General features: G+C 37.8%; 1 protein-coding gene across 4 annotated transcripts in view; it reads right to left on the reverse strand.

Moving 5' to 3' along the window:
- The window catches only part of MOB2 (MOB kinase activator 2), a 118342-nt gene that overhangs the window by 60211 nt on the left and 44654 nt on the right, over nucleotides 1-13477 (reverse strand). Inside the window, exon 1 of one of the 4 annotated variants that reach the window (XM_064452494.1) lies at nucleotides 8605-8690. The exons of 2 other annotated variants lie outside the window; for them this stretch is intronic. In XM_064452494.1, coding sequence (XP_064308564.1) covers nucleotides 8605-8675 — 71 coding nt within the window. In that variant the 5' untranslated portion in view covers nucleotides 8676-8690. Of the gene's footprint in view, nucleotides 1-327; nucleotides 381-8604; nucleotides 8691-13477 lie in introns of those variants that run through there. One more of the 4 variants, XM_064452495.1, reaches the window with a different exon arrangement.

Consider the following 13477-nt stretch of genomic DNA (forward strand, 5'->3'; position numbering starts at 1 on the left):
AATGCTTAAAATTACCACAGGCATGTCTTTGGGAATCACACATGCTTTGGTGGTTTTACTGAGCTGATCTACCTCATTTGAAACACACAGACAACTCTAACTTGCCCCCACCAAATGAATTTGCTTTAAAAGCAAATCTAACAAAATGTAGAAGAAAGCAAACCAAACAAGCTGCATATTTCATATGCTGCAATCCTCTACTCTTTTTGAGACAAAAGACTGGGTTATTATTTCACATACCCCATCACTAGACAGAAAAATAAAGGCTTCCATTTTCATGTGGTTTTAATGATGAAGATTCAAAACAGGATGCAGGCTCTTTCTTACCCGTTCAGCGTGTATGAACCATTCCTCTTGAGTCTCATATTTGCAGATAAGAATCTTAGGAAAAAATCCAGAATGAGGTGGTTTGTCCTCTGCTAGACCAGAATACAGGCACCTGTTCGGTGGTTGTGCTTTTTGTTCACCAGGGGATCTCTTTCCTGTTTCTCTGACTCATCAGTGAGGAATAATGCGAAACCGCCACCAGAGCCACTTATCAGGAAGCCCAGAGGAAACTGCCTGCAGCCAAACAAGAGTCTGGAGGTGTAAAATCTCCCCAACACACCTCTGAAAAAATCCTTGAGCCCACTAAGGAAAAGCGGTAAAAATTCATGGAGGAGCTGTTTTTATAAAATACCTTAACTGCTCCATGCATGGCAAAAATAAAACTAAATAAGTCTTGCAGAAAGCTGTACTTTATTGGTGAGCTGCTGCTCTTCCAATTAGTCTGAAAGCATCCTTCTCATAAGCCCTGCTGTTACTATCACTCAAGTATTCAGCACTACCCTCAGAGCACAACTGAACAAGAAGCCCTAAACAACAAATACGCTGACTTTTTTCACATTTTATTCACCCCCTAAGATCAAGTTGGAAACTACACATGTGGAAAGGGACACACAATTACAGGTTAAAAAGGTTTATTTTTCTTGTAGAAAGTTAAAAACAGGCAGATCGAAAGTCACACGTGAATGCTACAGAGAAAAATATCCTCTAGCAGTCCAGTCCTGGGCAAGATGCCCTGCATAAATCACATGATTGCACTGTCTCCAATGAGGCTTTTTTCCTTCCCTTTCTGTTCACCCTACCATTCCCTCATAGATGTGAACTAAACAGCTGCACAGCTTAATGTCGACCAGGAGGGCAAAAATTACTCCAGATAATTGTTGATCATTTACTGTTTGTGAGCAAATTGACAGTGACTCAAGTAATTATAGAATCGTTAAGGTCGGAAAAGACCCTTAAGGTCGAGTCCAACCGCTAACCTATCACTGTCAAGTAATATATCACATGAAAAACATTTTTAACAATTAATGTTGAAATGACTGTCACTTATGGCCTAGGTGGAACTACTCCAGGATAATGGGAAAACTGCACGCTAGCCAAATATAAAGATTAAATTTTCATCACCTAAACAGAGGGAAGCAATGGGTATGGTCCCACAGAACTCTGGCCTGAGTATAACATTATTCCGTATTTTAATGGCCCAACTGTCTAAAGACAGTATGCTTGTCAAGCTGAATTTTAATTTTGATCCCCTCTTTGCATTGTTCTTTCAGATTTGTTTTCTGAAAAATTAAGAGTTATAGAAAAACAGCCTAAAGAAAACAGATTAATTGCTTAATTTCTTCCTAGGTGCCTGAGTTTATACAATTAGGTGTAATCAAGTATACCTGTATAGGGACTGATTAGATCACAAATGGTGAGAGACAAAAGGGTTACAATGAATTACAGGCTGAAGAAATCAACATGTCGTACTGTTGATAAAAGGCAATGAAACTGAGCTGTACAAATATGCTGTGCCTGCAAGATAGAAAGTAATTCTCAGCATCTATCAGGCCTCATCTGGAATACCATGCCCAACCCTTGGCACCCTAGTTGAAGACAGATGTAGAATTAGCTGCAGCCTAAGAATATTATCCATCCCACAGATGAGAAAACCAAGGGAGGAAAACAACATAACACCTTCCAAGAATGTAGAACACTGCTGTAAAGAGAAAGGAAACAAAATGTTCCTCCTGCTCTATCACAAAGGAACTTGAATTAAGCAAGAAACAGACCAGGATAGTATTAGATTTTTTTTTATCTGTTTGAGTTTGTTGTTGTTGTTGTTTCATTGGTGTTTGTTTGTTTTATAAGTACAGGAGCAGACTAGAGAATATCCGTTATTACAGGCTTTTGAGATGATCATGCTCCAGAGCTGGGGACTGACTAGGTGACCTTACAGGTCTCTCTCATCCCTAGCTTTATATGATTTGCTTCCATTACTAGCTCAAAGGAAGAATGAAAATTGTGCTGTGAAACCACATGAGGCAAAGTAGCTCAAGTCAAACTAGATTACAGCATGCTTTAGATTTTTTTCCTCAAAATAAGTTATATGGCCAGGACTGCAAATAGTTCCAATACATCACCACCACAGTGGTAGCAGCACTCTGTTTTTATCATATACATCATGAGAAAGAATTACACTTCATGTTCTTAACCATCAACTTTGCAAAGATCCTACCTATGTGCTGGCTGGCACCAGGGCCTGATTCTTCTAGTTGCTACAGTCAGGCCCTGCTGTCCCTCAGGAGTGAATGAAGATTCACTATGGCCACATAAGAGCTACAAGTTCAGTCCCTGCAGACAGCTACCTACCATCACTGCATAAAGCAGAGACACCTTCTTGGAAGCTTATCGAAGAAAATTAGGATTATTTATTTGGTTAATAATTCAGAGAAAAGTTAAAATTTTACATAAAGATAATTTCTAAACACTCTGCAAACCCAGAATCAAATGTAAACTTGGAACTTAAATTTCTTCTTGGAAGCACAGATTTCTGAGAAGTTCCTGGAGAGATGGTCTTAAATCCAGACTCAGAGTAAACCTGTTATGTCTTCAGTTTTAATAGAAAGAAGTCATGCCTCACTGAAAAGATGCATCTGACAACATAATTAAAGCATATATGACACTAGGTTTTTTTGATATCTACTAATTTGCATTGGAAGTGTACCAGCAATATGGAACACAGGACATATCATGAGGTGGTGTCTGATGACTATTACTTAATAGCAAATGAGTACTTCTGTAAACTGGATACATACAATTTTTGTAACTTAAAAAAGGAGACCTTTCCAGTATTTTTTTAAAGCCCCTTTCTGGATGCAAAATGTAAGCGTTGTACCACAGATTTTCTGCGCATTTTGTTTTTACTGGCTACTCAATTTCTTAAAAATAAATTTCAGCATTCTGTTGGTGCAAGCAGCTGCTGTTTTTTTCCAAACTCTACTTCTGCTGAAAGACATCAATGGTTTTTTCTTTTTCACTTCCCCATGCTCTTTCAGGGATTACAGCAGCACAAGGGTATGTGTTCTTTAACAACTCCATCTGAAAACTATTACAGGAAACCAGCAACTAAATATAAACTGTCCAATTGGAGCCAGAGCCAGCCACACTGATGCTGGGATCCCAAAATACTATCATGGACAAAAGAACTTACCACAGAAACACAGTAAAAGCCTACTTGCCAACACAACTGCTTCAGAAACAATGAATTTCTGCTTCAGAGAAGTCTTCTGGAGAAGCGTGTTTGGTTAACAAGGATTAAAAAACCCTTCCTTTGAGACAACATGAAAATAAAGACAATAATCTCACTGCAGTAGACAACTCAATGTGTATAACATGCTGCCTTACGATAATCTCCTACAGTTTTTCAATTAGCTGCACCTAAAGAAATGCTTCTCATCTCTCTCCTTACAGTACGCATTCTAGAGAGCGTACACAAGCTGAATCATCATTACTGTGGTGAAAACACATAGGAGGAGGGAAAACATCTTTATGTCTCCTTAAGATCACCTCTAACAAATAAAGCATTCTTACAGCCCACTTCTCTTTTAGTCCTTTTCCCAAGCAGAATCCATAAACTTTAGCATGGATTATTTGTTCCCTTGCTAAACATTCATCCAATTACTGCTCTGATTCTGAGGGGAATTTCAACAGGACCATTTGGGCCAGTTATTTTGGATGTTAGCTCAAAGTACAGTTCTTCACATAACAGAAATTAGTATGGATGATTTACCATTTTGAACCGTCTCCCAGCCACACTGTGCTTTGAAAACAGCACTCAGATCTCTGTTTCAATTACTATTACAAAAAAACCCACCCTCAATTTTATAAGGAAACGTACATGTTAAGTAAAAAGCTGGGTACAGAAGAGAATAGCTACTCCCCTACTACTTGGAAAGGCTTACAGTACACTCAGAGCTTAATTATTCATCCAGGGAGAGTTTTGCATATGAATGAAACATCTTTCTACATCTAAAAAGAAACACTCACTAGCAACCTCAGTTCTCCACATCTGGTCAGGAAAGAGAGGAGACACTATGCCCATATGTACCCTGTTTCCAGAGCTGTGGCTTTTCCACAAGTGTTAAAGTTACTTCTACAGCATTTAGTGTTATTTTATACATGTATCCTTGACCCATTCCCTCTAATGTTTTTGAAAAATCTATTTGAATTTGTCCCACTATTGAAGATAACAATTTACTCCCTTTCTTCTGGAAAATACCCACTAACCTAATGCTTAACTTTGTTTTCTACTGTCTTGCATTATAACTTGCACTTAAGGGCTGGCCAAGTTAATTCACAAGATAATCACTGAAACACTGAATTGTTACAAGAAATAAATTTGAATCTACTTTTCTCATCTGATTACACACTTGCAGCATTTTGTACTAGTTCATATATCACACAGGGCTCCAAAACAGTGGGTCACTCAGATTCATCTTACTTCTACTTAACTACTTAGCTAATTCAGACTTTTAAACACTGATATTAGAGAAACAAGGAGCTTAGAGGTCAATATCAATCACTGCTGGACAGGGAATGAAAAGTAAAAGAAGAGAACAAGAAAATTGATTTTGAGAGATAGCTGGAAATAAATGTTTTCCCCAAATTTTGCTAATTCATTCTGCACATGAAGATAGTGCTGCCTCGGCTTCAGAGCTGAAGGGATTCCTTTGCCAAAGCTGTAAAGAAATCCCATTTCAGTGGGGGGTTTGACTTAGTATTGAAAAGAAAAAACCCTGTGTGGAGACACTACAATGGTCAATATACAAATGAAAGCTGTATCACGTTCCCTATATACAAACAAAAAGCAGTAACACATGGGAAGTTTTTAATTTGCTTTTTAAGAGTTTTGTTTTGTTGTTTGTTTGTTTAAAAAAAAAAAACAAACACCACCAAATACAACAACCAGTACTGATTTAAGGAAAAGATGACAGCAGCACTGAAAGGGCTATTGCAAGCACTTCATAAAGCAAAACAGGACAGTGTTGGAGAAAATTACTGAACTGAAATAACAGAAGAGCAACCCGCCCGGGAACGGAAAAGGGAGGGTGAGCAGTCTCTACCGGACAAGGGCAAAAGCCAAAGTTTATAAATTTAGAAAAAATACACACCCACACAAAACTTCTCAATTAAGAGGATTGGGGGGGCGGGACAGGACGCACAACACAACCACACACACAACATTTTACAAAGCCTTTATATAAATTTTGCCTAATCATTCTTAATGGACATCTGCCCATGGCTTAGTACAGGAAAGACCAAGCTTTCAGCATGTGCCAGACTGTCTGAAACACTAACCTTTGGCACACTGCCTGCTTTGATCCCCCACTTTGGGCAGTTTCCTGGAGGTAGGTTTGGAGCGAATGAACACAGACAGATCACTCTTTGGAAGGGCTGTCCAAAAGAGTTAATGTAATGCAGGTTTTCTATCAGACTTCACAGTGCTCGACTGCATTATTTTAAACTTACGTTAAGCAATTTCTATGTTTTAAAACCAGAAGCACCTAGACAAATCTTTTAATTGTTTCAGTGTTAAAGAGAGGTCCTTACACAGGGTTAACAAAGTACTGTGGTGAAATAAATTTTTCAGTGAGAGGTGAAAGTTGCCCTGCCTCACGCACATGGGCTTTAAGACCAGCCACGTGGACAACAGTTATTTATGTAACTGTGGTAAATGGCTGTAGAGCATGAAGACCCCCATTCAGATCAGACCCCAAAACTTTGTCCATCTCAAAGGAAGGCTCATAAAGTAACATAATAAATAGTAAGAGAAGATTGATGTTCTTGGCAAGAGCAGCAAGCAGGTAATTTAGAGCAGGCACTGCCCCTTCAGTCCAAGAACAGGAAAGAACTGTATGACTTACCGAAATGCCCCACCCAATAAGTCCCAGTCGGTATAAAAGTCTCTGCTGCAAATTTAGCTAATGATACAATCTGGGAGAAGCCTGTAAGTACCACAGAGGGAAAACAGGAGAGAAATTTCTGAGAAAGATAATTTAGCTAAAATTAACTACACATGATCAGGCACGAATGAATCCCTGAAGCCTATAAAACAGAGAAAGAAAAAATAGTTAAATTTTCTACTGCACAACTTTTCTTCTTTCCTTTTTTTTTGTTTTAGTTAGCTAAGTGGTCTTACACTAAGGTGCTAAAAGCTACAGGCAATTTTTCTACTAAAAAAGTTTAAAACTAGATTGGTTTTGTTAATAAACAGTACCCAGATTCCAATACAGAAATCTGGTATTCCACAAGTAATATTTTATTTCCTTTAACAAAAGAAAGGAAGGAAAATTCTTTAATTTAAAAAGGGCTGTAATTTTTGTCAAATACAGAAAAAGTCAATTAAAAACAAGGGGTATCAGGAAATACAATTGGATAATGAGGGTCTAAATTTTATAAGACAGATTGCATGCCATATATATGTTAGTGAGTACAACAGGTAGTAAGAAACACAACAACTATGTGCTTAGCCATTAAAGGATTTTTAATTTGAAACAAATGAAGACTGTTAGATCCTTACACTCCAAATCTCCTTCTGAACTTATGATCTTGCCCTTGCACATCCTCCCCAGTGTCCTCACAGATTCATTCATCTCTCCCATTATTATCCTTGCCACTGCATGGACCGATAGGACTCTGGAATGCTCCTCTCACATTAGGTTAAAGGAAATTCACCGAAGTCCCAAGTTCAGACTGCAGGTGCAGATTCTTATTGCCAAATATTATAAATTTAAGAACATGATTTGCTTAAGTTTTACATTTGCACCTGCAAAAGACAAAAAACCTGCCAGCCACTAAGTTCCTAATTCAGATGGGTCTGAAAGACCTGTGCAAAAGGGTTTACTTGGGAAAGGAAAAACTGATCAATTCTCAGCAATTCTGTATCCAGTACAAATCTACACAAACCACACTTCTGCACCTATAGAATATAGTTGGCTTTAACCAAAGGGATTATGTGTGGGAAATGGGGGTTGTGAGTAGTGGGGGTGAGAGAGTGGGACACCAAAGATTCACAAAAAAACTTGTAAAGCCAAACACATAATTCAGGAAGACAACTATCATCAGAAGCTTTAAACTAATCTATCAGTTGCTGACTGGTATGAAAGGAGGAGAAAAGTAGAAAACTGAATATTTCAGAATAAGTTTGGATCATAAAAATTATCATCCTGCATTTGTAGAGTCATTTATCAGACATACTTTCTATGACATACTTTCAAAGGCAAGACAATTTACTATCTCAAAACACAAATACAATATTTTTGCAGACCATTCTGTAATTCTAAATTAATGTGTATAATGAAACAGCTTCTCCAAAATTAAATGCAGAGTGAAAAAGTACCATGTGGGTCAATTGCAAAGGCAGCAACATAAATCATCTGAACACTGACTTTTTAGGTGATCCTAACAAAGCCCTTGTCAAATTGAACTTCAGCTGCTGCTATTCACGTTTTAGCAAGACCCTAAATGTTCAACAAAAAAAAAAAAGTCCTTGTAGACTAATCCCAGGCATAACCCTAGTCATCTATCCTTCAAACAAAGGCAAGAATACTTCACCTCAGTCAGAGCCTGAACCTCATATTTGAGGGTATCAGAACATTAACTAATGTTTATATAGCACTTTCGGAAGTTCTTACAGTGCTTTGGAAAAAAGCCCTCAATCCCTGCAACCTGTGTCATCTCAGCAATTGTTATAGTCATTAGATTGGAAAAACACAGGAGGAAATGGCTATAAAGTGGCACAGATAAAAGGAAACACGGTTTGGAAAAAGAATCAAAATCTCATTGCTGTTACTGTCTTTCTCCATTACTGAGAATAAGGCATGCAGAGTACCATCTGTCATGTGCATTTCCATTGTGTTAGCTAAGGCACAGCAGTGAATGTGAAGCAAAACTCTAGTAAGGCCAGAATACTGGAATTCCAACATCAGATAGCTCGTAGCTGTAAATGCTAGACTCCCCAGTACTTAAATGGTTTAAGGCCGGGAATGACAAATCTGATCCATCTAGTGGTTAGCTCATGTCTTTCATTTTGGTATCTCCTTTTCCCAAGTGTTAAATGGCAATAAGGACACTTTGGGAAGCACTTGGACAGCCAGAAACTGAGAAGATACAAAGTCTAGGGTTTTATGAGAGACTGATGTAAAGCCAACCACTAAATGGAAGAACAACATAATTCAGAAGTCCTCTGCTCTCAATTCAAACCTCACTGCTTATGCCTCATGCCTTTCAACATACCTTTTACATGAGAAGCTCCATTTCAGTTCTGAATAACTGCTCTTCGTTCTCTCATCTGTGCACACACACATACTTTCTCTTAAGATTTTTGTTGAACAGGGCTCAGCTCTCAAGACAAAATTTAGGCAAAACCTAATTACTAGATTCTTACTTCATAAGCTACATTCTCAAGTCAGAAAATAAAACAAATTTATACTCACCACTAAATTTCATCCAAACTTTGCACAACTGCTGCTTGGCCACGGTTCTGGTTTATTCAAAAGTAGTCCACCTAGCTTATGCAATGGGAAAACCTGCAATCCAAGGCAATCCTTAACTCTTCACTTACATAATTTATCCCATCCCTATATATGTCCTATAAGTGTTTAGCCTAGGAAAGCTGACCTTAAATGCCTTCAGAGATACGGTGATATAATTCTTCATTAGGTGATCTGGGAGAACAGAGCAAAATAATCCTGTTTTGGGAACAAAACATTTTCTTCTGGCAAAAGATGGAGTAATGCAACATTAAAAGCAGAATTTCTAAGCTACCACAGGAATTTTTATCCTTTTACTATGCCATTACCTAGAAGGACAACTTAAGGGGAGTGAGTAATCCTGCTGCAAAGACCCAGGTCAGATGAGAGAACCAGGTTTTGGCTGGCAACTCTGAAAAACCAAGCAGTGACTTGGTTTAAATTTGAAAAACTGCCAGATTAATGAAGTCACAAAACTTCATATGACATGTTAGAGTTGCCTCAAAACCATTGTGTTTTTCAGGTGATATCACCCTTTCATTTGAAAGGCTCTTGAGTGTTCCTGGTAGATTTTAACCATCATCAGTTTAGCTCCACATACACCCTCACATGCACACATGGTGATCAAACAATTTTTTTTCTTCAAGCATATCTAAGGGTACATACCTCACATAGCCTACTTTTTCCCACAACAAGTCTCTTCTACCAGCTTATCCAGCTTAAGCTTGCACTTGTGTTATCATTCCCTTCTTTATGGATTCCATATTTACTTCTTCCAGGATTTAAAAGGAATATGAAGACAACAGTCATATGCTTTAACCTGCCTAGTTCTATTTACCCATATAGTTCCACTAGAGCACAGCCTCATTAACTGCAGCGGGTGAAACACAGGCCTGACAATCACAGAGATTGGGAACTTATTTTCAAGAGGACATTGGGTACCTGTTTGAGCCATTCCTCCTATACACATGTCCCTTTATAGAACTTCAGCTTACACACCGGGGATTTAACCTAAATCTTGGATGCCTAAAGTATGCTGTTTAGGGACACAATCACAGAGTTGTTCCCTTGCATTCATGACTCAGAAGAATTAATTCAAAAGCCAATCATTAAACCAAGTCTAAACAATTTTATATTCCAAACAGATGGGCAAAAGAGGGCAAAAGAAAGCCTGCACAGCAAACTGAGAAGGGAGATTCTCCTTGCATGCTATTCTGGGATATCTACTATGTATCTAATGCTTTATTGTTGTTGTTATTTATTTATTTTGCTTGGGTCTTTAATCCTATTTCATGTGATTTTGCTTCAAGTTACTAAGCTGAAGTACTAAAAGCAGTCTTGCCCACAGTGCTGTGAACAGGATGCAAGCAAAAACTATAGTAATTAGCATATAAGTTTCAAAGGTCAATTATCACATAATTAGCCAAGCCATTTACATCACTGCAATGTGGAATATTCTCCAATATTAGACAGCAAAATGGGAAAAAATTGATTAAGTTGCTTAGGGTCAAATGATACAGTGTGTTGCCAAGATGGAATTTAAACTCTCCAGTAGCTTCGCATGATTGGCCATTTTCACACTATGGCCTTGTCCAGCTGATACTATCTTCCATCAGAAGTGTAAAGAGATAGAACAAGCTTATCTCCCAAGAAAAGTTAACATTCATTTATACTATGTGTAAATCTCATTTCTTTACCTTAAAAAAAAGTTAAGCACCAATCAGCAAAAAATGGCTGGCTGTATCTTCGCAGTCACATAATTTTAAAAGTAAGTAAAAGCATAAAGAATAATGAGCACCTATACCTGTCATGTCTAGAAGCAAGCCCAAAAAATACTAAGACGCAGCACAGATTGTCCTAAAACTGCTTCTACTTCAATAATCAAAACTTTAAAAAAATATATAGTCAGAGCAACTTTTAAGGAATATCACCAGTGAAATAAATAAGGGGTTTTCTCCCTGGATTTTTAGCAGCATGGCACATATCCAGAAAGATGTATGTTAAAGCAATTTTGGGCATGGAATGTCAAGGAACTCAAGTTTCAAAATGTAACAGGTAAAGACTGCAGGCCTTAAAGCAGCCTTGTTGCATATAGGGATTGTAAACCATTTTTTCTGGTGTTAGTTATCATACTATTCTCTTCCCTCCAAAAAAAAAGAAAATTTTTCATACACTCTTTCCTATTAAGCACATTGAAAATTAATTTCTGTATTACAAAACTATCATCTTCAAATCCTGGAAGAGTATAAAAACATGCAGTTCTGGATCCATGGCAGACCTCTGCCACCCAAGTAGGCACTGCTACCACACTCAGTGTCAGTACAATACATGAGCATCTTTAAAATGGCATTTGCTCTGCTAGCCTTGACAAGCAAGCTAGGCAGAGGACTGCTGGGTTCAGCTCTAGGTGATGAAAGAAGGAAACCTCTAATAACTAGATACCCTTCTGCCTCCAGCAAAGCTGGCGTTTCTTCCTCTACATATCCAGCTTTCTCCTTATCTGTAATTTGCACCCATACTCACTCTATGATTGTATTTAAACTTTATATTGTACTCTCCTTCAGATCTACTCTTCAAGCTCCTGCATCAGCATAGGATCCTTCAGTTTTTCAGGTGCCCATCTGACAACAGAAATGGCCTATGAAGTAGTACAAAGCAAACTTACCCATGCATGGCTTCATCAGCTTTGACCTGCCTTTTGCTCCAACTTGCAACCCTTATGTCTTTTTCAGGTACTCCAAATTTCTTAAGGAAAAAAAATTGCCTTTGAAAACGTTAGCAGACCTCTCCATTTCCAATTAAATTCAGACCCAGGGAGTCATCAGAACAGATTGCTGCATTCCCAGAACAGCTGTTTACAGTCATATTGAGAGCATCAAATTGAGCATTATGCTTTAACCCCACATATTTACAAATCACCTTGCACACCAACACCCCAAACCCCATTTCTTATTTTAAAATTTAAGCTAGATAATAATTCAGAAAATCATTCCTGTTCTATTTTTTCCTTCTGACAACTAATTCAATGAAAAATATATTCTGTTGATATACACCAGACTACACATCCTAGTACAATAATGGATTATCTGCTTGTTTTAGAAACAAACAAACAAAAAAATCACATTGCCACAAAATAAGACAAAGCTTAGCTCAGAGCAGTGAAAGCTAAGAAACTATATTATTGTACTTTTGCTGTTAACCTTTATAAACATACCCATTTCAAGTCTAAGTGATGAAAAGCTTTATTCTTCATAGGTGGTGAAAAACCGAGGCTCTTCAGTTTTCTAAGAATCATTATCAGGTCACAAGCCGGTTTTCGTCCTATACCAGGCATAACAGTTCTTAGAGACCTTTGTTGCATGTTGGAAGCCTTTTTCCCTGCCCCCACCCCTCCCCCCACCCAGCATTTCATGTTCCTCGTATACTATGCTTAAGTAACAATATACCCCAAAGAATTTGGATAATCAATTGAGATGTCTTATCTCTACCTCTTAAGTTTGCAAGTGCCAAATAAATTATTTTGCAAGCACCTACAAAACACTATAAATCCAGGGCCACAGTCCTTGCCTCACCCCTTTAATGTCTCTGCCTCTTCCAGTCTCCCCTGTCTCCTAAAGAGTGACTGATATTTTATACTCATGACCAGATTTAGGGAATGTCACTGCAACACATGGACATTTGTTAATACAGGACACCATCTTTTATTAAATTACTGACCAAGATAATTTCAACTCCAGATACTACAATGTTTTACACACACACACGAGAATCAAGCTTATTTTCAGGGTCATCTTTCCCTTCTCTTCCACTCCCAGTGCACATATTTTAGCGTAATTACACACAAAGCAATTGTTTCCCTTATGTGTATCACTGACCAGCAGTCCTGCTATTACAGAGAATCCATGACAACAGAGAGATAGTTCATCCTATGGGTCAGGCATAAAGCAATAATGTGCTATAAGGAAAGCGTATGCATGTGTTTTTACATGAATCTTCTTACATAAAATTCTACCTTTCACCTGCAGGTATTTTAAAATCCCATCATTTTGCTCTTCAAAAACTCAATGACAAATTCCACAAACTCCACAAAAGCACAACGGCAAGTGCTAGAATAGGAAAAGCAACTGTAGAAAGTTTTGACTAAGCGTATTAGAAACACCTAAGTGTCATAATCTTTAAGCTATGTTTTGTCCTTCTCTATAGACAATGCTAAAAGATTCAGTTTAAAAGGTCTTTTTTTGTATATTTTCTCGTGACAGAAAGGTGAAAAACAGTGCCATGAACTCAACAAGCTTCTTAAGACAGGATTTTTTCCAATCCTGGCTCAAAATTATGCTAAATCACTTCTGTGCTCTTTACTTGTATCTAAAGAAAGATCCATCCTCTCCAGGTTGTCATATTGCACTGTGCTCCAGTTACATATACCACAAGCCAAGAAAGGCTACAAAATTTCTGAAGTTACTGCTGCAGAAGCGACAACCTAAAATCCTGGCATTTCCAACAACAACAAAAGATATGCACAACAGGAAAAATCATGACTTTCAGCAAAGAATCAGTGATAATGCATTTAAACACTGACAAACTACTGAAATTCCTTTTCTGGAAAACTACTGCTCTACAAAAGGACTAATGAAATT

Source organism: Phalacrocorax carbo, chromosome 5 (assembly GCF_963921805.1).
Source record: "Phalacrocorax carbo chromosome 5, bPhaCar2.1, whole genome shotgun sequence".
Taxonomy (NCBI): Eukaryota; Metazoa; Chordata; class Aves; order Suliformes; family Phalacrocoracidae; genus Phalacrocorax; species Phalacrocorax carbo.